Here is a 22137-nt window from a genome sequence, read left to right as displayed (position 1 = left end):
TTTATTATTATTTTTTTTTACTTTTAGTTATTTAGTACATCAAGTTAACCTCAGTGAAATGCTTTCTGGGAAGCATGGAAAAAAATATTTGTATATTTTATTACAGTTAATGGTTTTTATTTCAAGTAACAGATTTTTTTTGTTGTTTATTTTTTCAAGATTTTTTGTTAAATATAATAACCCTGACATACACCAACACACCTTCTAATACATTTATTAATGTTGACAAAACTGCTTCAAAGTACACTCATAATTAATAATTAATAACCCAGTCTATATATATGTAGAAATGTAATCAAGTGTTATTGTCGGAAGCAAATACTGAACAAAAAAAAAATACACTACAAATCACTTCCTCATTCTCTGGAACATCAGGTGATGCTGTCAAACCAAAGCGACATCCAATCACAGGCCTCCAAAAGCAGGAAACGTCCTTTTCCGTCAGCTTCCTGTGCTGCATCAGGTGATTGGCTGTGAGTGAGTGATTGACAGCTGGGGTGACTCCGGTCAGAACGGGTTCCCACCTGATTGACCTGATTCGTTGGAGTCACTGACACGGTGAGAATAAACTCACTGTGATTGGCTGAGATTGATCACATGGTGTCAGAAGAAGCTGTCCGAAAAGAACGACACCTGCGTTTGATTTGACCAATGAGAGGAGAGAACTGAAATGTACGAGGAAATGAGACAGGAAGTAGTCATGGCGGTAAAAGACTTAAACATGTTCAAGCATTTATTGAGCGTAACAGTCGTTCACACCTTCAAACTTTCTGAGATCTGGAGGAGATTTAATCTACAGTTAGAAGTTTGTTGTGAGATACTGTAAGAACATCCACACGGTTTATACGGGTTAGACTGTGTCTAAACTGTTAAAATATGTTATGTATTAGTGTTTGACATCTGTTTGTGATCTGGTTTGTGTGTTTTCATGTGAGTTTCTTTAGTGAGGCTGGAAGCTTTTGGCCAGATCCTCCATGACGCTCATGAATTTCTGATCTTCCAGCTGTGAAGTGTGCGTCCAGGCCAAGGGAAGATGAGCCGACACCATCTGCCGATCTAATGCATGTAAAACACAAAGACAAATGGATGTTTAACACACAACATCTGCACAAAATCACCTGGAGAAATGATTCCTGCTGTCTGAAGAATCGATATATACAGCATGTATATAGAGAGCAGGTTGACTGAATCAGTAGAAGCTATGTCTGATTTCCTCACTATTCCGAAGAACTACATTACCCACAATCCTGAAGAAAAATGCACCAATCAGAGAAGTCATTGTTACCATGGAAACGAGCATCAAGGCCCCAACAGTGAGTGTTCTAATGATTACGCAATATCAATATTTCTGAGATTTAAATATGTGGCTATATATTCATACATAACAGTTATTAAATTGCACTTTGTGAGAAGAAAGAGACTTTAAGGCACATTACAGGCAAAACCTTTTTCTTTTTTTTTTCCAGGCACTTGTTAATTTTGAGATTGGACTAGAAATAAAACATCACAAATACACATTTGTTTATTTTGTTACACTTTATTTGCGTCTGATTAGATTTCACCTACAATGTGCATCTTTAAAGGCCCTTATTTCCAAAATAGATTTGTTTCTTCACTTAATTAGTATTTACATTCACCACAATTCAGAGTTGTATCGGTTTTGTGAAGTTTTTACAAAGGGGGTTGTTCATATAATGCACCTGATTTTATCCCAATTGTTTTTTTTACTTTTTCTTTTGTTTACCATTTTCTGGTTTATGGAGTGATTACAGATCAAGAAAATCCCAACTGTAAAAACCTTTACCACTAATGTGTCATTAAAATGAAACGGGACGTTTGAATCTGGCTTTATCCAACGTTCAGATTTCTGTTTTGGACATTTATGCAAATTAGTGCATTTCTATTATCTAATGCCTCATTAGCATGTGTACATTTGATAAAACTTGCAATACAAAACAATTTCCCTGATGTACTTGGATTAATCAACTTGAGAAAATTCTGAAGATATTTTTTGTTGTTAGTTTATTTTAGCTCTATTCAGCAGAAGTCTGGCCTTGAAGTCTGAGGAGCGGCTGTTTGGTTTTCCCAGTCCCAAAAGGTCATAAGGTCACGGAGTTCACTCCGGCCGTGTCTGGTACAGAAGCTCCGCCCACTACAGCTGCACTGGAGCTCCGCCAACTCTCTTTTCCCTTTCTTGATCTTTCTCGCTATTTCCTTTCCTTTCATTCTCCTTTGGCTATGCTCTGTTTCTCTCTTTCGTTTCCATTGTCCAGTCTTTCTTTGTACACTGATTGTATTCTCCTCGTCTTCTCTCTACTGCTCATGCTGTTCTTGCTTTCATCAGTGTCTTTCATCCATTCAATGTCTCCTGAAACGCTCACTTGTTTCATTTGGAAACAGATGGATGCCTTATTGGAGGAGATGGAGAGAAAGACAGCAGCTCGGTTCCAAAACCTAGTGCGCTCCCTCATAGCTCACGGCCTTCTAAGGGAGCATCCTAGCTGTCATGGTTCCTCAATAGGGATCTGTTTGGAACGCTCTACACAGGCAGCAATTTTGTGCGCCACAAGAAAATCAGCTTGTAATTGATTCAAATTTGATACTTGCATGCTGGTATGTTCATAACTTTGAGAAAATAGTTGATATTTTGTAATTGTGAGACACAAACTTGAAATTCTGGAAATAAACTTTAATAGCATTATCTAAGATGCATAACATGCACGAATATTGTGTAATTTTTTAATTTATTCAGATTTTTCAGTACTAAAAGAAATAGCAGTATATTTTATATCAGAATATTGCCAAGCAATCTTGGATTAATTGTTTCATGCAACTAGTCACAATGCATTCTGAGATGGCTGTCTTTGCAAAATATGCAATGCTGCCTTAATATTGAACAAAAAAAGTTAACAATTTAATACCTATAAAGTTGCCTCATCTAATTTAAAACTGCATGTACTTTTATGCATATTAGAGCACGACTTTAGAAACATGGTAATGCAAGTCTCTTGCAATCAGTTGTGGCTCCCGGATGCTTGAACATTAACAGTGCTGTTTGTGTGCATTCTGTCACGCATGAGATTTCATTTCCTGCCTATGTGGACAGCAAGGTGTCTTGTGTGGGTGTGTGTTTGCTCACCCTGAAAAAAACGCCCACTGGGATTCTTGACAGCCGCCTCGGACACAGCGAGCCACACGACCGTATCGGCCCCTTGCTCCGGTGTCCGCAGACGCTCCTTCATAGAGCTGTGGAAATCAGGCATCGCGTTTGCAATAGCTAAAGAACGAGAGGCGAGAATGAATCCATCAAGATCAGACATCATCAAATCAATCAGTCTGAATAAATGATAATTAGATATCTGCATTAATGCATTTGGCAGACACTTGTATCTAAAGCGACCATTGTATTTGAGGTATATAACACTGAACATGTTATCTGACAAATTAACAACATCAAGCTTGAAGGTAAAAATGCATACAGTATGTCGGTTTAACATAACGCGGTTTAAGTTTATGATGATTGTATGTATGCAATTACTTGGCGTGTCGACCCATCCGGGGTGCATCACAGAGAAATGGATATTGGGGTGAGCTTTAGCAAACTGCTCTGTCATCACCACCTGCTGCCTCTGAAACACAAAGAACTTCTGACATCACAAGAATCTCTAAGAAACAAACAGCTAGTGAAGTCAGTGAGACAGAAAACTCTTTTTGCATATTGTTTTAAAGTAGCTTTTTAATAACATTCAAAAGATTGGGATCAGTAAGATTTTTTTGGGGACAGAAATGAATACTTTTATACAGCAAGTATGCGTGAAATTGATACAGTTTTTAAATAAACACTGTTCTTTTCATTAAAGAACTCTAAAAAAACAAAAGCATGAAGCATCACAACTGTTTTCATCATTGATAATAATCAGAAATGTTTCTTAAGCAGCAAATCAGTATATTATTCTGATTTCTGAAGATCATGTGACACTGAAGACGAGGAATGATGCTGAAAATACAGCTGCGCATCACAGGAATACATTACATTTAGTATATATTACAATAGAAAACACATAATAATAATTGTGGCGAGTGGGGCGGGGCCGAGAGGCGTGGGAACGAGGAGTGAGGCCAGGTGTGGTGATTGGAGATGAGCTACACCTGAGCCCCACCGCTAGTATCGAGTCCCACGTAGGAGATGGAAGGATATAAAACTGGAGCGACGACCGTGAAGGACGAGAGAGGACCAGGCCTGGGACATTATTTTATGTTTTGGCTTTTATTTGTGCGCACCAGTCGTCCGTGAGGGGCTGGTGCGCCGTTTTGTATTTATTTATGAATTATTAAAATGCTTTTTGATTGTGCGCCGGTTCCCGCCTCCTTCTTCCCAATGAATATGGAGATTTGTTTGTTACAGTGGTGCCGAAACCCGGGAGAAGGAGGGACGCGCTGCTGAAGATCCCTCGCCGCTGTGGTGTATCCGCGGTGCCCTCGAGCTGGCGAGGTGTGTGCCGCCATGGACGCTCGAGGCGGTGGGCTGGAGCGAGTTGCCGGGGACGGGCGAGCTCGCTGCCGACCGCCCACGACAAGGAGGGGCGGCTGCCGTCCGTGAGGGAGCGGAGGAGTCGGCGCCGTTCGCCAGGGGGCCGGAGCCTGCCGCCTCCGTGACGGAATCCGGAGGGGCAGGGAACGGGGGACTCCTGCCGCTGCCCAAAATCGGAGGAGCCGTCGCCGTCCACCGGGCGGCGGAGGAGTGTCGTGCCGTCCGCCGAGGGCCGTCCAGTGCCACCGCCGGGCACCGCGGAGGAGATCACCCAGCCGGTGGAGGGCCGAGCAGCAGTGCGTCTGGGAACCGGATTTTTTTTTTTTTTTTTTTTTTCCTCTCTCCCCTCTCTCGTCCCTGTCGCTCCTCCTTCCATCTCCTTTTCTCTCGCCTCGTCTGTCCTACCCCCAGGTTCCCGCAGGTCCCCGTGAGCGGTCTCCCCCGGAGGGAAGGGGGGGGGGAGTAGAGCGCAGTCTCGGGAGTACCCCCCGGCCTGCGAGGGTATGTGATGGGGGTACCCGCCTCCTTCTTCCCAATGAATATGGAGATTTGTTTGTTACAATAATATTCCTAGTCAGCAGAAGAGACTCCATTCATTACAAAACATTACAAAAATTGGTAACGCTTTAGAATAATGGTCCATTAGTTAATATTAGTTAATTTATTAACTACAATGAACAATACATGTATTACTGTAGTTATTAATCTTTGTTAACATTAGTTAATGAAAATACAGTTATTCATTGTTAGTTCATGCTAATTGACAGTGCATTAATTAATGTTAACAAGCACAACTTTTGATTTAAATAATGCATTAGTAAATGTTGAAATTAACATCAACTAAGATTAATAAAAATTAAATTAAATTAAATTTATGCATTTAGCAGATGCTTTTATCAAAAGTGACTTCCAGTGCAATCATGCTATCAATTTTTACCTAACAAATGCTGTAGAAGGATTGTTCTTGCTTAGATCATATTAACTAATGTAGTTAACTAACTAATGGACCATTATTCTAAAGTGTTACCCAAAAATCTTACCAATAACTAAAAAACTGGGACTGCCATCATTTGTCAGATTTTTTAAATGTAGTTCAAATGCACTGAACGCAAAACAATGACATAAATGATTCAACTAGCAAATGGTTTCAAAGCAAGGTGTTTCTGGATGTTGGAAGAAGCTTTCCCTTGGACTCTATCTGTGTTCATATGTACCTTATTCTGTGCGTACACCATAGTGCCGTCATATCTGCCCATCTGAGACTGCAGGTTTCCCGTTCGCAGTTTCTGCACCAGCATCCCACCGGATGATACTGTGATCTGAAGGAGATGAGAGAGATGCTGACCGACCGTCTGACCTCCGTCTGTGACTCTCAGTCTCTGGTTTACTCACCACTCTGGGCTCAGGGCTCTTCTCCAGCAGAGGAATGAGGCTCTTGATGAGGATGTACACGGCTGAGGAACACAACAGAGACATCAGGTCAAAACTAAGGTACTAAAGATGTTCTGTATTATAAAGTTAGTAGGAAAGACTTGTAGTCCTTAGGCGATATTGAGCTGGTTTGGTTTGTTTGCTCACTTACCCAGAGAGTTACTTGCAAAGCTTTTCTCCAAACCCTCACCATTCTCCTCCCTCTTAGTCACCATACAGCCGGCGTTATTGATCTGTCACAGTCAAATCAGTCAACCCACCACATCTCATTACTTCCATTGGCTGGTAATGCCATTCAAAATATAGGTGCACTACCCTTCAAGTTTGGGTCAGTAAGATTTTTTTTTTCATGTTTTTGGAAGAATTCTCTTATACTCACCAAAACTGCATTTATTTGATTAAAAATACAGTTAAATATTAAATATTAAATATGTGACCCTGGAGCACAAAAGGTCGGTGGGGTATAATTGTAGCAATATCAAAAAAATATATATATATTTATATTAAATCATTAGAATATTAAGTAAAAATGATGTTCCATGAAGATATGTTGTAAGTTTCCTACTGTAAATTTATCAAAACGTAATTTTTTATTAGTAAAGTGCATTGCTAAAAACTATATTTGGACAACTTTAAAGGCGATTTTCTCAATATATATATAATTGTTTGCACCCTCATATGATTCCAGATTTATTCAGCTTTCAGATGATGTATAGGTCTCAATTTAACAAAATTCAAACTTATGACTGGTTTTGTGGTACAGGGTTACATATTACAATTTAAAATAACTGTTTTCTATATGAAAATATTTTGATATGTAATTTATTCCTGTGATCAAAGCTGTATTTTCAGCATTATTTCTCCAGTCTTCAGCGTCACATGATCCTTCAGAAATCATTCTAATATGCAGATTTGCTGCTCAAGAAACATTTCTTATAATTATCAATGTTGAAAGTTTTTTTTTTTTTTTTTTTTTTGGATTCTTTGATGAATAGGAAGTTCAAAAGAACAGTGTTTATCTGAAATAGAAATATTTGGTAACATTCTAAATGTCTTTACTGTCACTTTTGATAAATGTAATGCTATTGCTGAATAAAAGCATACATTTCTAAATGAAAAAAAAAAAACTCTTACTGACCCCAAACTCTTAAACAGTAGTGTATACGCTATTTTAAAGCCTCACCAGGACGTTGAGGGTTTTGTACTTCTTCTTAAAAGACTCTGCAAACTCCCACACCTTCTTGGTTTCGGACAGATCCAAAATATGCACATAGATCTCCTGCAGACAAACACAGAGGCCAAAGGTCACGTATTTTACTAGAACATCTTGCATTAGAAACAGACAGCGTGTAGACAAATATATGGGGCATTTCAATGATTCAGTCGACTTCTGTAAAAATGGTAACTGATGCAACTACATTATTCTTCATTAAACAGCAGCTTCAGTTCTCCTGGTGTGACCTGAGGTTAACTGACTTGCTCAAAGACAGCAAGCTGTGTTATAATCCCAATCATACTTTGTTTCCAGACTCCTTGACGATCTCCGCTCTGGCTTCTTCTGCCTTGTCCTTGTTCCTGCAGACCATGTGGATGGTACCACCTTGAAGAAGAGGGTCAACAGGTTAAACTGCGGCACAGAAAGTGTTTGGAGATTCAAATAACACTGTCTGCATGTCATTGCTTTAGATAAATGCACATGAATAAAATTAGATAAAATGTTTACTTTTAGATAAATGCAGAGCAAAAGTAAAGCTTCAACAAAGAAAAGTGAAGGACCAGCATCATTTGTTTCCAGATTCTGTTTTTTTTTGTTATCTAATGCAATGACATTTAAACATTTATTGTGTGACCAAAGTGTCCCAATACTTTTTAGATTCACAAAAACATGTGGAAATCATTTGAAGAGCCTAAATACACCATGAACCACAAGGTCTGTTTCTATTTTACCAACCACTGCTGATTTTCTCCAACACACACCTTTCTTGGCGATGGCCATGGCAGTGGCTTTCCCGATGCCGCTGTTGGCTCCAGTGATCAGGAAGGATCGGCCCACCACTGACGTCTCCAGATCCTTCTCAACAAAGTTTTTAGATGCTGACAGAAATCCCCCCCTGTGACACGCAGGGTTAATTAGTCTCTAAATGTCACAGGGTTACCTGAGCATGCACACATCTCTCAAAACGCTGCTAGATTCATTCAGTCAAGAAATTAGTTCACCTTTTGCATGCTTTGAACCATTCGACATCACACTCAGATCATGGCAACGGAGCAACCCAACTGACAGAAATATGTTCTAAGAATGTTTTAATAACGGTGCCATTAAATAATGAAAATGTTATTTCGGAAGTTTTTAAAATGCTTTAAAAATTTCATTTTGAGAATGTTATTAAAGCCTGTATATCTTTGAATGAATGCTCTATTAACGTTACTGGAAGAACGTTTGTTTATAACTTTGAGAAAACCTTGCCAGAATGGTCCCAGACTAGCACATGTACATCACAGAGACGTCTATTTAACATCTGCATTTAAATCTGCAAGACGTATTTTTTAAGATGTTGATTTGTCTGCAATGCGTCAATTGGATGTTTCCTATCAGATGTAAAATAGAGGTTTAGAAGATGTCTTTAAGCTTTTGAATGTAAGACTGACATCTTAAATAGACAGATGTAAACAGCAGATGCTTTCCAGATGAAGTGATGTTCAACAGACATCTTGCAGACGTGCGTGTGTTATCTGGGGTAAAGCGGTTCTAAAAACACTGTTAATGTTTCTTTTGAATGAACTTAACAGGTAGAAACATTAAGAAAATGTTAGATGCACATTTAACTAAAACGTTTTTTGAATAAATATTCTATTAATGTTTTTGTGCTGAAGTTCTGAGAATGTTACCAAAATGCTCGATTAACATTACTGGAAGAACGTTTGTTTATAATGCAAAGGAAATTTCATTTTGGGGGAACGTTCCATTTTAGAAGTTTGCAAGCATGGAAATGGTCAAGGAGGCTCGGAGAACATTCAAAAGTCAAAGCTTGTGCTGTTTTAAGAACGCTATGAAAAGACCAGATAACTTTGAACAAAAGTTGCGTTAACGTTGGAAGAATGTTTGTGAGTCCTGAAACCACTCAAGAAGCTCTGTCCTAATGTGCCTCCTTGCGTCATCGCTTAGCTAATGAGAGTTTGCTATCAGTGCGTCCTCTGATAGCACCGCTCCTGGCATCGCAGCGCGTGCCCTTGACTCGATCTCAAAGAGTGGCTTTGTCCCTGCGTGCCAGGCCAGGCGGAGGGATGAAGTGGAGCGAGGAGGTGCCGGGGGGAATCAAGCTTTTCTCAGTAAATGCGTGCACTGTTAAGGGTGATGTGTGTCCCATTATGGGACGTGAGAGGTTGACCCGGGTGACAATATATGATTGAAGGAAAACACAGAGATGCAGGGGCCACTGCAAGATAAACAGCAGCAGTGAGATGACACGGTTTGAGTGTTTTTATGACTCCCAAGAATTTATAGGCTTATCATTTTTATAAAATTGGATTCCATGGAAAAACAAAAAGCAACACGTGACCTGATTTTGCAGAACTTTCTGTGTTGTTTTGAACATATTCGGTGCACCATTTATTATAGCACCGTAATATGCTGTCTAAAAATCTAAGAAAGTGACTTTGAAAGCTTTTACCCTTGCCATGATTTATGTTGCCATTTTTTATGATGTGCAACACTTTTTTTTGCATCATTTTGAAGAAAAACGAAAATTAAAAAGCAAACATTAAGATTTTTTTTTCCTTTAAAATTGAAGAACTATTGAATCATATGGTTAAAAACCCAATAGGCCTACAGACAAATGTTGGATATGTACAAATAGTTTGATAAAATTTAAGGTAAAAAAATACTATTTGTTCTTCAGTGCCCATTACACATAAAAAAATGCATTAAATACATTTAATAAAATAAGAGATAAACAGTTGAAGTAGAATAGCTGAACTCTAACCCATGCAATATTTAACCATCAATATAGATGTTAAAAATTCAATTCAATATTAAGTATTTATGCAACGTTATATTACATTAGACTTTATTATATTATATTATTAATAGTAGCATATTATATTACATCATGTTATATTATGCATTTAAATGCGTATTAATTAAGCATTATGGTTGTTAATATTGTAATGAGGTGTTGTGATATTTTTGAAGCAGTGCAGCTCTTACTTGGTAAATTCGTTGAGTCCTTTGAGGAACCATGCTGAGTTCCGGTACAGAGACATTCTCACACCCGCGCTGTGGCTCCGGTCGCCCGCTGTGATCGCGGATGCTCACCGGTGCTTTTAACCGGCACCGGGGTCACATGAGTGCACGTAGATCCACGCCACTCACCGGTGCTCATCGCTGTCTGCCCTCTGTCGGTAATGAGCGACATAAAACCCTTCTGATGTTTCAAAGCAACTATTTTGTGTGCGCTGTAGATGACAGTTTGCCTCTTGCCCGATCTCAGCTAAAAGTTTGCACGTGAAGCCGTTTGTTTAGAATCATTTTGCATGTAGCTACCTAATTTTGTCTCATTTCGCAAATTTCAGTTTCGTTTAGGAATTATAGGCTTTTTGTTAAACTTGGTCACACCCATATTCTAAATGACCTTTTTACAACCATCCACATAATCAAGTTTTTATTTTTATTTTTTCTATAATTGTTGATGTTAGGAGTCCAGACTTGAGTTCCAGATTTGATTGACAGCAGTGGTTCATGAGGTAAAGTTGTCCAGAATGAGGAGATCTAACATGTGCAATTATTTATTTTGCTTGTGGTATATGAACTGTTTCAAATGCAAGACATTGATTGCATGAGATTAAGTTTGTAAATGATAGCCTGTGTTCTTTTGTAGTGTGCACATATATTTATCATCAAACTGTGATAACTGACTAAATTCAGTATATATACGTCCGCCATATGTTACCACCCCTCAAAAACTCCTGCCCCCTTCTCGCCACCCCATCAATATTTTACAGATCCACCTCAGCGCCCCAGTAAATTCTTTTTTTTTTTTTTATATTTAATAATATTTGGTAATTATTTTATAGTCTCAAGCATTCAGAAAGCATGCAAAATGAAACTAAGCAGTTTTACTATGATAAAACCATGGTTTATTTTTGTAAGGGTTGTGATATTGTTGAAGTTTTTTGTTGAAGAAATTATAAAGGCTGTGTCATATATAACAAAAAGGTGGCCAAAACTGAAAGATTAAGTGAATGTTTGAATGAAATGTTTGGTCAGTAGCCTAAACAAGGATTTGATTGTCCTGTAAGTGTAACAGCAGCAATCACATGGCATTTGTAATAACATGTACATAAATTGTTTACTTTGTATTTGCCTACATTATGTATTTTAACAGTGTTATTATTAACCAATCATTATTGCTTCATTTTTTTTTTTAAGTCATTTTAAAGGCTATTGATGGCTTAGTTTTGTTTTTATAGCAACAACAACAACAACAACAACAACAAAAATATTACAGTATATTAATACTTTGTAAATTATTATTTGAAGTAACAAAACCATGGTTAATTTGCAGTTACCATGGCTAAAAGAACAATGATTTGGGGTGTTATTGTTAAAACCATGGTTAATTTAAGTAGGGGAACCTGAAAAAAAAAAAAAAACTTTCACAGGAATGTGCCTGAAAGTGTTAACGGGCCTCGTTTTTACCTAAATGATTTATACTTTATTTTAATATATATTAAAATGTATAGGGTGTGCATTGTAGCTGACACCTAAATGAAAACATTAGAATTGTTTTATGACTGCAAGTCTTTCTCCTCAAATGCTATTGAGCTTCAAATTTGCGTTTGAGCACATGTGAAAGAGTAGCATAATTTACATATGATTTACAGATTATTTTAATAAATATCAAACATTCAATTCAATTGTGCATTATAGCAGACACCTACATGAACAATTACAGTTGAATGACTATAAGTCATTCTCCTCAAATGCTACTGACGTTAGAAAAGTGTATACCAATATCTCATGTAACTTTAGAGACGGTCCCTAAATTTGAGACTCGTCCAATGTCATGCCAACTTTATCACTGGTTTTATTTATTTTTTTTATTTTTTTATTTTTTTTGGAGCAACTGGGATGGTGCCCCCTCTGGGAGTTGAATCAGTTCGGGAGTTCGTAGCGGGATCGCGAATCATTTGAGTCAGTTTGGGTGTTCGGAGTGGGATCGCGAATCATTTGAGTCAAGTTCGGGAGTTCGGAGCGGGTTCGCGAATCATTTCAGTCAGTTTGGGAGTTCCGAGCGGCTTCGCTTATCATTTGAATCAATTCGACAGTTCGGAGCGGGTTCGCGAATCATTTGAATCAGTTCGGGAGTTCGTAGCGGGTTTGCAAATCATTTGAGTCAGTTTGGGAGTTCAAAGCGGGTTCGCGAATCATTTGAGTCAGTTTGGGGATCGCAAATCATTTGAATCAGTTCGGGAGTTCGGTGCGGGATCACGAATCAGGAAAGATTCCCGCTGGTAAACTTTCAAATTGGCCATAACCTTTAAATTTCTCCTCAAATGCTATTGAGCTTCAAATTTGCGTTTGAGCCCATGTGAAAGAGTAGCATTATCTTAATAAATATCAAACATTCAATTCAATTGTGCATTATAGCTGACACCTACATGAACAATTACAGTTGTTGTTATGACTATAAGTCATTCTCTTTATCTCTGTTTTTTTTTTTTTTTTTTTTTTTTTTTACTTTTAGTTTTCTTTTCTCTTCGCTGGATTGCTGATGTACTCTACCTCATACCTCATCTGAACTCATAGATGTTCATCCATCAATTATGAACATTCAGCCGCAAACATGAGGTGCGAGAGTTTTTTTTTTTTTTTTTTTTTGGAGCAACTGGGATGGTGCCCCCTCTGGGAATATTGCAGACACTAGTCCATATCGAGTTTCGATTAATTAGATTTATTCGTTCAAAAATGGCCGAATTTCCGTGAAGTTCTGCTTTATACAGTTTCATTTCCGCGATTCAATCCCTGTCACTTTTCAAACACAAACGGGGTGAATTTATGAATGAAAGTGTGAAAATTCTGACACAAAACGAAGTTGTTAAGTATATTCACGCTTTTTAAAAGTGGGTAATGTATCACGTAACGTTAGTTATTTATCATCTCAAAGTCTGTGCTTTCATTAAAGCTTCATTTATTGATAGATGGATAATCCATTTTTACCCAACGTTTCCTCCTGAGTTTCAGGCCGGTGACACACTGGCTGCGTGTCGTGAGCGTGGCGGTTCTGCTGCGCGTCAGCTGCGTGGCGGCTGCTTCATGTTTTCTGTGTCTTTAAACACCAGAATCGTGCCTGGCGCGCTGCTGCTGCTGTAAAAAAGCCCATGTTCAGTTTGTGTTCTTTACTATAAGGGCTGTACAGCTGTTATGTTGGTCATTTAATTTAATTGAGAGGGCGTGGCATGTTTGGTGATCGCGAGAGAGCGGATCAGGTTTTAATGCGCGAATAGCAGAGTGAAAGCATAGGTCCGGCAGTCTTCCCTGTAAGCGGCAAATAATGCAAATTAAGATCTCCTTCTGTAGCGATTTCACTTTGTGAACTACAAGGAGAATATTTGTGATCTCGATTAGCATTGGATGATGCTTAATTGTCTCAGACTTCTCGTTGAAGATTCCTTCATGACGATTTTGGAATGTGCGTCATTGAAGATTGTGAGTTTCGTTTGAGTATTCATTATATTATAATTATGCCATTTATTTAGCGTTTAACTTGATATACCGCTACTGGATTATAATTTATGTAAAATGAGTGTGTTTCGTCGATTATGTGAACAGCTGCTGTAGGTGACATAGAGGGAGGCCGCCGACAGACCAGGATCTTGTCTTCATGACAACAATATCTATACTTCATGTTGAGCATAAATATAAAGCCTACTGATAAAGGACACCGTCAACAGTATTGACGGCAAAATAGACTATGTTTGACAGGTGCAATATTTGAAAATCGATAAATATTAATTTATTTTTTAATTTACATTTATATCTGAAGATATGTCAGAGGTCGGAGCGGGTTCGCGAATCATTTGTCTCGGTTCGGGAGTTCGGAGCGGGAACGCGAATCATTTGACTCAGTGCGGGAGTTCGTAGCAGGTTCGCGAATCATTTGAGTCAGTTCGGGAGTTCAAAGCGAGTTCGCGAATCATTTGAGTCAGTTTGGGGAGCGCAAATCATTTGACTCAGTGCAGGAGTTTGTAGCGGGTTCGCGAATCATTTGAGTCAGTTTGGGGATCGCAAATCATTTGAATCAGTTCGGGAGCTCAAAGCGGGTTATCGCGAATCATTTGAGTCAGTTTGGGGATCGCAAATCATTTGTCTCGGTTCGGGAGTTCGGAGCGGGATCGCGAATCATTTGACTCAGTGCGGGAGTTCGTAGCAGGTTCGCGAATCATTTGAGTCAGTTCGGGAGCTCAAAGCGAGTTCGCGAATCATTTGAGTCAGTTTGGGGAGCGCAAATCATTTGACTCAGTGCAGGAGTTTGTAGCGGGTTCGCGAATCATTTGAGTCAGTTTGGGGATCGCAAATCATTTGAATCAGTTCGGGAGTTCGTAGCAGGATCGCGAATCATTTGAGTCAGTTTGGGGGTCGTGAATCATTTGAGTCAGTTTGGGGATCGCGAATCATTTGAGTCAGTTTGGGGATCGCGAATCATTTGAATCAGTTTGGGAGTTCGTAGCAGGATCGCGAATCATTTGAGTCAGTTTGGGGGTCGCGAATCATTTGAGTCAGTTTGGGAGTTCAAAGCGGGTTCGCGAATCATTTGAGTCAGTTTGGGGATCACAAATCATTTGAATAAGTTCGGGAGTTTGGTGCAGGATCACGAATCACGAAAGATTCGCGCTCGTAAATTTTCAAATTGGCCATAACCTTTAATTCACTGCTGCCAACTGGGGCGGCAGCAGGGGTGTCAAGGCTTTCTTTAAGGGTGGCAATTGGCTATAACCTTTAATTAATTGCTGCCAACTGGGGCGGAAAGGATGTCCTCGCTCCAGGTAAAGCCAGCCGGTGTGATGCAGATCCAGACACGCGCAGATCTCGGCCCCGCCCCTGCTCTCCGTACGCGCCTGCGATTGGTTCACACATGTGCACGAGGTTCACAAGTGTGCATCTGCTGTCTTCTTGTTGATGCTCCTGCCTTATTCTTGCGTTAACAATCACAAACAGGTCCAAACTATTAAGATACGAATCCGAGTGTCAGAGGTCAGATAGAGCTTTGTTTTTTGTGTTTTCTCTTCTGTAGCCTACTGTAGAGCTACTTGTCTGGGATATGTCCTTATATCAGACCCTTTGTTGTGTTTTACTGCACACACACACACACACACTGTTCTTGTGCTGACAAGAGGGACATTTGTATTTCCTCTTGTATAACAAATGGGCTACAAACGTGCGTTTGTTAATTTTAAATCTTTTCTTGGTTAAAACAAATTAGCTGTTTCATGTTCACATTACTAGTGAAACGCATTATTGCCTGTGTCTATGTAGACTATATTTAATTTTTAGAAGCAATTAAAGGTAAAATGGTTAATGTAATTTTTTAGTCTTAAAAAAACAAAGGCTTTATTTAGTTATGAGTTATGGAATAGTCATTATAGAATTACCATAACCTTGGCATGCTTAACTTTCTTTTAACCTGGTTTTAATATGTTCTGAAGATTTTATGAATATTACTGATATGGACATTTTAAAGAAAAATATCTCACACTTCAGGACCAAGCAGCATGTATGTGTGTGTTGTTATTATTATTATTATTTTTTTATCAAATTAATCATTTATTATAGGGTTGTTTGACATCCTGACTATGACAAAGCAAGTTGTATTTGACGTGTGTTTTGTGCTGTATTCAGGTCAATACTTCATCACATTGCTTACAGACTTTTTCAGGACTAATGATTGTGTGTCTCTGCTGTAGATGCGGTTCCTGCTTCTGTTCATTCGTCAGGGGAAACTACGGCTGCAGAAATGGTTCACGACTCTCAGCGATCGTGACAAGAAGATCATAAGAGACATCACCTGCAACTTCCTGCTGTGGAGGGATATGAAGATTGTCTACAGGAGGTCAGAGGTCACCTTCTTACTGCATGTGCTTTTCTCTTGTATGGCATATGTATTGTTCAGAGTAATATTCTTCATCTTCTTGGTAAGATTTTTATGTCATCAAGAGCATGTTAATGGGTCTTCAGAATCATGTGGAGACACGTATTTTTGTTTTTGGCATCTGTATCTGTTTAAAGATATAGGTATGAATCAGTTAAATATGACTTGTTTTTATGTTTTGACAGACAATAGAGGAATATAAAAAAAAACACATACTGAAGGAACATCTTCAGATCATCACAGCCATCATCTCACTCCTCAAAAACACAATGACAAGAACTTCACATGCTCAATGTATTTAATTAAGCTTCCATACAAAGTCACAACGCTGAAATAGCAACACTTTGTATTAGTAAACATTTCAAACTACTTTTGAGACAGTGAGAAGTCTATAATACAAGAGATACAGAGATACACTCATGTATACTAATGGAGTAAGAATATTTTTGAAGAAATGTATACTTTTATTCACCAAGGATGCATTTAATTGATCAAAAGTGACTTTTAAGACATTCATAATGTTAAAAAAGATTTCAAATAAATGCCGATCTTGATTTCTGAAGGGTCATGTGAAACTCAAGAGTAATGATGCTGAAGCTTTGCATAACAGGAATAAATTACATTTTTAAAGTTTATTCAACAGTTATTTTAAAGTTAATAAATAAAACATTTTTGATCAAATAAATGCAGTCTTGGAGTCGGATATTTGACTACACTTGTGAAACCTCTGGTTTCTTTTCATTGTGCGGTAAATGTTATTTACATTTTTCTCTGTGAGCAGACAATCAGTCAGTAACTCTCAGACAGAGCTTAGATTGAACTGAAACTGAAAGAAAGAATGTTTAAAATCTGAAAAGTGTTGCACGGATTTTTATTTTATTAATATATACTAAAATGCATTTTATAATAACAAAAATTATTTTTGAGAATGTATGTATTGTAGTAGAATAATTACAGCTTATTCTATACATGCATTTAAATATGAAACCAAATTTTCATGACTCAAATGTAAATGCATTTTGGGCTGTTATGACCCTTGTTGCACATGAAACAGAAACCAATTACCATAATAAAAAGATTTGATGTCATGCAAAGCTTGCAGAGGTTCCTCAGCAGTGAGAAAAGCATTACACAGAGGACCATGGTGTGAACAAATGCTTTATTTACCTCTGCCACGTCACACATGACCTCATCACACGCACAAGAGACTGACTTACTGAAAACACAAGTGGTGTAGTTAAGAGGGAGAAAATCTGTGTGTGTTCATATGTTTAAGAGGTAAAGCCAGCGACTTACATTGTTCTATTCACTAACTAATGAACTAATTAATTGAGTTACTACTAAAAGTTCTTGAGTTCATACTAAAATACCATTTTTTTCTGCTATACAGAACAAGAAATGAGAAAAGCTGGAGAACTACATTGACTTAACGCAATAAGGGGATATATTTCTTTCAAAATACTTTATTATATGACAAACTTAAAACAATGAATATTAATCGTTATCTACACATCTACATTTCAGGGACCGTTTTCCCCTCAGAGTCAATTTCGTCGGCATCGTCGCCCTCCGGATCCAGATACCGCAGGATTTGCAGCATTGTGTTGTTGTCTAACCCTGTCACTGCGTTCTCGTGATTCGCGGGTCTTTTTTGTGCCGTGCTTTTATCGAAGTAGTCACCGCGTTCGTACATGGGCTGGTCCTCGTCACGTAATGGCGCCAGACGTGCCCGTCTCTGTCCATGCTCGAACATTTTCAACGCCAGGTAATTGGCAAGTTCGTCTTCCTCGCCGGCAGCGTCGTCATAATCATCCCTGCCGGTTTTCCTCTCATAATAACGTGATGTTTCCGGTTGCGCTGGTCGGTTGTTGTTTTGTTGTGCTGCGTTTACCAGCTTGAGGATATTCACGATGTCTTGGCTGATGCTGTTGCCCTTCGTGGTCTCGAGCGGCCGTCGGTGAGGTGCTGCGGTGAAGGTCTTGTGAACGGTTGTGTAGGGTGTACGTGATTCCTTTGGGATTCCCAATAAATCCTTCTGCTTCTCATTATGGAGAAGCTCAAGAACTTCCTCCGGTGAGATTCGTAGCTTCTGTGAGATTGAGATTATCTTGGACAAAGACTCAGGGAATGTGCTGTGCATTGGCTTGATTTCTCTCTCCTCCTCATCTTCTTCCTCTCCATCATCCTCATCCACATCTTTTCTCTCCACCTCTTCTTGCTCGCTCTTGCTGGCCTCTTGTCTATTCTGCTGCTCCTGCTTTTTCTGTTCTAGGATTTTCAGAAGATAGTAGTCCACAAGCTTTGCAATGTCCTCAGGCTCCTCCTCTTTTCCTGTCTGGAACTGGTTGGATCTTTTGACATAATCCTCCTCTTCATCCTCCTCCTCCTCTTGCTCATCATCCTCAAGGTTGGGATTGAACCCATGCCTCTCTCTTTCTTCTTCTTCAGTCTCTGTTTGTTCCTCCAAAGGTGCCCATTCATCAGTTCCCATGATGTCTTCCAAGACCATCCTCCTCTGTCTGTAAAAGTCGTTATCGTCATCGTAATCTTCTTCACCATCCTCCCGTTTGCTGTTGGCCTTAGATGCAGCGATTCCACTCAGCTCCTCAAACACAGATTGAAGGGTCGCCAGCTTCTGGGGTGTGTACTGTTCTTCTGCTTTCTCGTTGGTCCGTTTGAGAGGCTGCTCCTGATCCTCAAACGCAAGTGGGAACTTCCGGTGCCGTCTCCGGTTATCTGGATTGGTCCACGAAGTCCTTCCGTAGTTCTCAGCTGAAGTTTCTACTTCTAGTTGTTGCTTTGGTCTTGGGAAGGATTGGACAGTGTATCGAGGTTGAGATGGTGCGATGACCTTCTGGGAGGTTTTCTCAGGCACCATGTGCTCCTCGGTCTGTTGAAGTGTGGTAAGCACCGCTTGCAGCAACTCTTGAGTGTTGTCCTTCTCTTCATCTCTCTCATCCATGCCTCTATCCATCCGGGCAGGATCTGCCAGCTGTAGCAGGGAGCGAACGCTCTCCATGTCATCTGAAGTGTCTTGCTGGTCATCAAGGCGACCATATGGGGTTCTCTGGCTGAGGCTTTGGATGTAACGCAGAGCTCTAAGCATCTCGGCACTCGGAGGAGGACGGATCTGGGACGCTGGTCCATAAGAGACGGGTTCGCTTTCACTCAGGAGATGCTCTCTTAGCGTGGCCCCTTGTACTCCACAAACGAGAGAAAGGAAAAGGGGCAGAAGAAGGAGTGAAGGGAGGTTGAACACCCCTGTTGCACAGCATCTAGATGATGACGACATGTTTAACCTGAGAAAGGGAGGGAGGGAGAAAAGATGATGAGTCAATAGGTACTAAACGTACCATTTAGCTTCTAACAATGTACACTTTAGGTAGTAATATGCACTATTTAAAATCATTAATAATCGGCACAAGACCACGAGAACCAGACGAGTCCTCTGCTCAATCCAACATGCATTGCAGCCTTGAATTAAACCACACCATGCTGGTTTAGTCAGGACAAAGGAAAACTGGCCCCACGACTGGTCCTTTTTTTTCTCCATTTCTGTCACCGATGGAGGTTTGGTTCCTTGCCACAGTCGCCTCTGGGTTGCTTGGCTGGGGACACAATTTCTAGCAACATTGCTGACACTATCGGAAAAAAGCTGAACTGAGCTGGACAATGACATCGCTGAATCAACAATGAACTTTCTTTAACTGATAAACAGACTGTTTTCTATTGTGCTCTTGCACGTTTTTCCTGTTTAACCCTGTAAAGCTGCCTTGATGCAGTCTGTATTGTATTGTATCTATTTCGAGGTACAAAGGTGTATCTTTTAAAAAGGTACAACCCAAGTGACAGCTTTTGTAGCTTTTTGCAACAGATACATAGATGTGTTTGCACCAACAATTTCATGCATATTGATTGTTCTGTCATCAGCAAGTCAAGTCAAGAATGATTTTCTCAGTGGTTTTGTCCAATGTGATCCAGTGTTGTTTTGAACCCCATTGACTCTCATGGTATATATGGGCAAAAACAGTGGTTCGAGATGCCTTATTTTTTGTTCCACAGAAGAAAGAAAGCCACACGTTTGGAATTACATGAGGGTGATTAAATGGTGGCATCTCCTGACAAACTATTCCTTTATCTTCTTACAAAGACTTACCCGAGATGACTTACTGCAGTCTTGTTTACATTGCTTAATTGACCATCCCAGTTCTCGCTCTGTTTCTCTCTCTCTCTCTTTTTATGACATCTGTTGAAAGCCTGTTGATGAGTGTTTGCGGAGCACTTAGAGAGCGCGCGCAGCCTGCGCTGAAAATCTCATTAGTTTCTAAATTGCTGCCACGACTAAATGAGTCATACCCCGTTGCTACGGGAGACTGCACGAGCATCCGCACTGCTGTTGAACCGCAAAGTGCCGTCAAACGGAGAGGAGGAGTAAACCCCAGAGCACGACATCCTGATCACTGCAATCTCTTAAGATGATGAACTTTTAACTAGTACAAAATCCGTCAGGATTTTACCAGCTTTGCTTTTAAGTGTGCTTAGCGTTCTTAATGAATGATTTGTAGAATATAAAATAAACACAGAGTTTTAAAATAACAGTTACGTGAGATGCTGTCTAACTTTTATCAATTCTTTTTTTTCTACTTTTAAAACGTGTTTTTTTTTTCATCTCTCGTGAGACGCGTCTCTCGGTTGCGCGCAGCAGGTTGCTGAAATATAAAAACCCTACGCGTTTCTAAAGAGATAAAAGTGATGTAGGCTATTCTGTCTTAAATAATGCACAAATGAGTGTTTAGATGCAAAAACCTTCTTACCTTTGCTTTCGGTCTGTTTTAACGGGGAGTCGTGAGTGCGTTGCGCATCGCTCTCGCGCTCTCGGTGTGTTTATGGCTGCACGAGCGCGGATTCTCTCTCTCTCTCGTCAGCACCACGGACAGCTCCGCCTGTTATAAGAGACGTCACCTGATTCGTGCGTCACTGAAACAACATACGCAAAACAGGCCACACACATGCGCGCGTGCACACACACACACACACACACACACACACACACACTCCAGGCGATTGGAGGTTATTAATTTGGCACACAAACTCAAAATGAATTGTTTTATGCATGCATAACAATGAGTTCGTCTTATTCAAAAAAAAAAAAAAAAAAAAATTACATCAGGATGGCTGATCCCTTACAAAAAACACCTATTTTCATCATGATCATTAATTAGATTTAACATTGTAAGCGAAATGAGCTTTTCCTTGTATAGATTCTACTTCAAAATCAGCAATCAAATTTTAGTTGAAGTTTAGTGGGTTAGAATTTTGTATATTTTGGTGGTTAACAGGGATTTTTTTTTTTTTATGTAAGGAAACAGAAAAGTGCCTCTGATTAGATGTTTCAGTGCCAAATGACCCCTGATGAGGAAGAAACCCACTCATTGTGACCTTCTCTTGATGTGAAGTGGAAGCTCTCGAGTTTGATTGTGATATTATTATAATAGTCGATCATTGATGGTGCTTTTGACCCATGCGCCCAGACTGCTCTTGGGAGATCTCGTTTTGATCATGTTGCTGTCGTTGTGCCAAAAAAGCAATTTAATCCTTTAAGCATGTTGAAAATGAGGCAGGGGGAGCTGAAAGCATTTTTCTCACATGCACACATACGCTGGCTGATACACATGTTGATTTGACTTCATCTGTAAAGCGTCTGGCGAGCGATGAGTCACAGTGGAGAGCCGCAGAGGAGGGGAGAGGCGTGAGACAGGGACTGAAGGAGAGGAAGTGACATGGCATGTGTCTGGGAGGGGGTTCGCAGTCGTTGGCTCTGGTTCTTGCTGCCTGGCGGCTGATTTTCTGAAGTGTTTGGCAGTGTGTCAGGAGCCGACAGGAGGGAGATCTCGTTCATTCAGAAATCCGCTCTGCTGCTGGTGGACGACTACTATTCACAGTTTCATTCAAAACATCTCAGAGTACACACACACACACGTGTTTGTTTTTGTGAAAAGTGGGGACATCCCATAGGTGTAATGGTTT

At 39.7% G+C, this 22137-nt stretch overlaps 2 protein-coding genes across 2 annotated transcripts; both read right to left on the bottom strand.

The window, feature by feature from the left end:
* Window positions 1-200: 200 nt before the first annotated feature.
* Window positions 201-10298, bottom strand: LOC113058777 (dehydrogenase/reductase SDR family member 12-like). The gene is made up of 10 exons (XM_026226979.1): window positions 10170-10298; window positions 7940-8073; window positions 7480-7562; window positions 7146-7241; window positions 6114-6195; window positions 5924-5985; window positions 5746-5850; window positions 3539-3629; window positions 3140-3277; window positions 201-1056 (listed from the first exon to the last, which is right to left on the bottom strand). Exons 1-10 carry the CDS (start codon window positions 10223-10225, stop codon window positions 941-943), a joined length of 963 nt encoding a protein of 320 aa, XP_026082764.1. The 5' UTR covers window positions 10226-10298; the 3' UTR covers window positions 201-940.
* A 6837-nt stretch (window positions 10299-17135) lies between these two features.
* On the bottom strand, window positions 17136-21041 carry LOC113058771 (secretogranin-2-like). Its single transcript, XM_026226972.1, has 2 exons — window positions 20925-21041; window positions 17136-19411 (listed from the first exon to the last, which is right to left on the bottom strand). The coding sequence occupies exon 2, from the start codon at window positions 19400-19402 to the stop codon at window positions 17624-17626; it is 1779 nt and encodes a 592-aa protein (XP_026082757.1). The 5' UTR covers window positions 19403-19411; window positions 20925-21041; the 3' UTR covers window positions 17136-17623.
* Window positions 21042-22137: the final 1096 nt, after the last annotated feature.

Source organism: Carassius auratus, chromosome 40 (genome assembly GCF_003368295.1).
Source record: "Carassius auratus strain Wakin chromosome 40, ASM336829v1, whole genome shotgun sequence".
Classification (NCBI taxonomy): domain Eukaryota; kingdom Metazoa; phylum Chordata; class Actinopteri; order Cypriniformes; family Cyprinidae; genus Carassius; species Carassius auratus.
The sequence above is the reverse complement of the archived record's forward strand: the minus strand, read 5'-3'. Positions and strand labels throughout refer to the sequence as shown.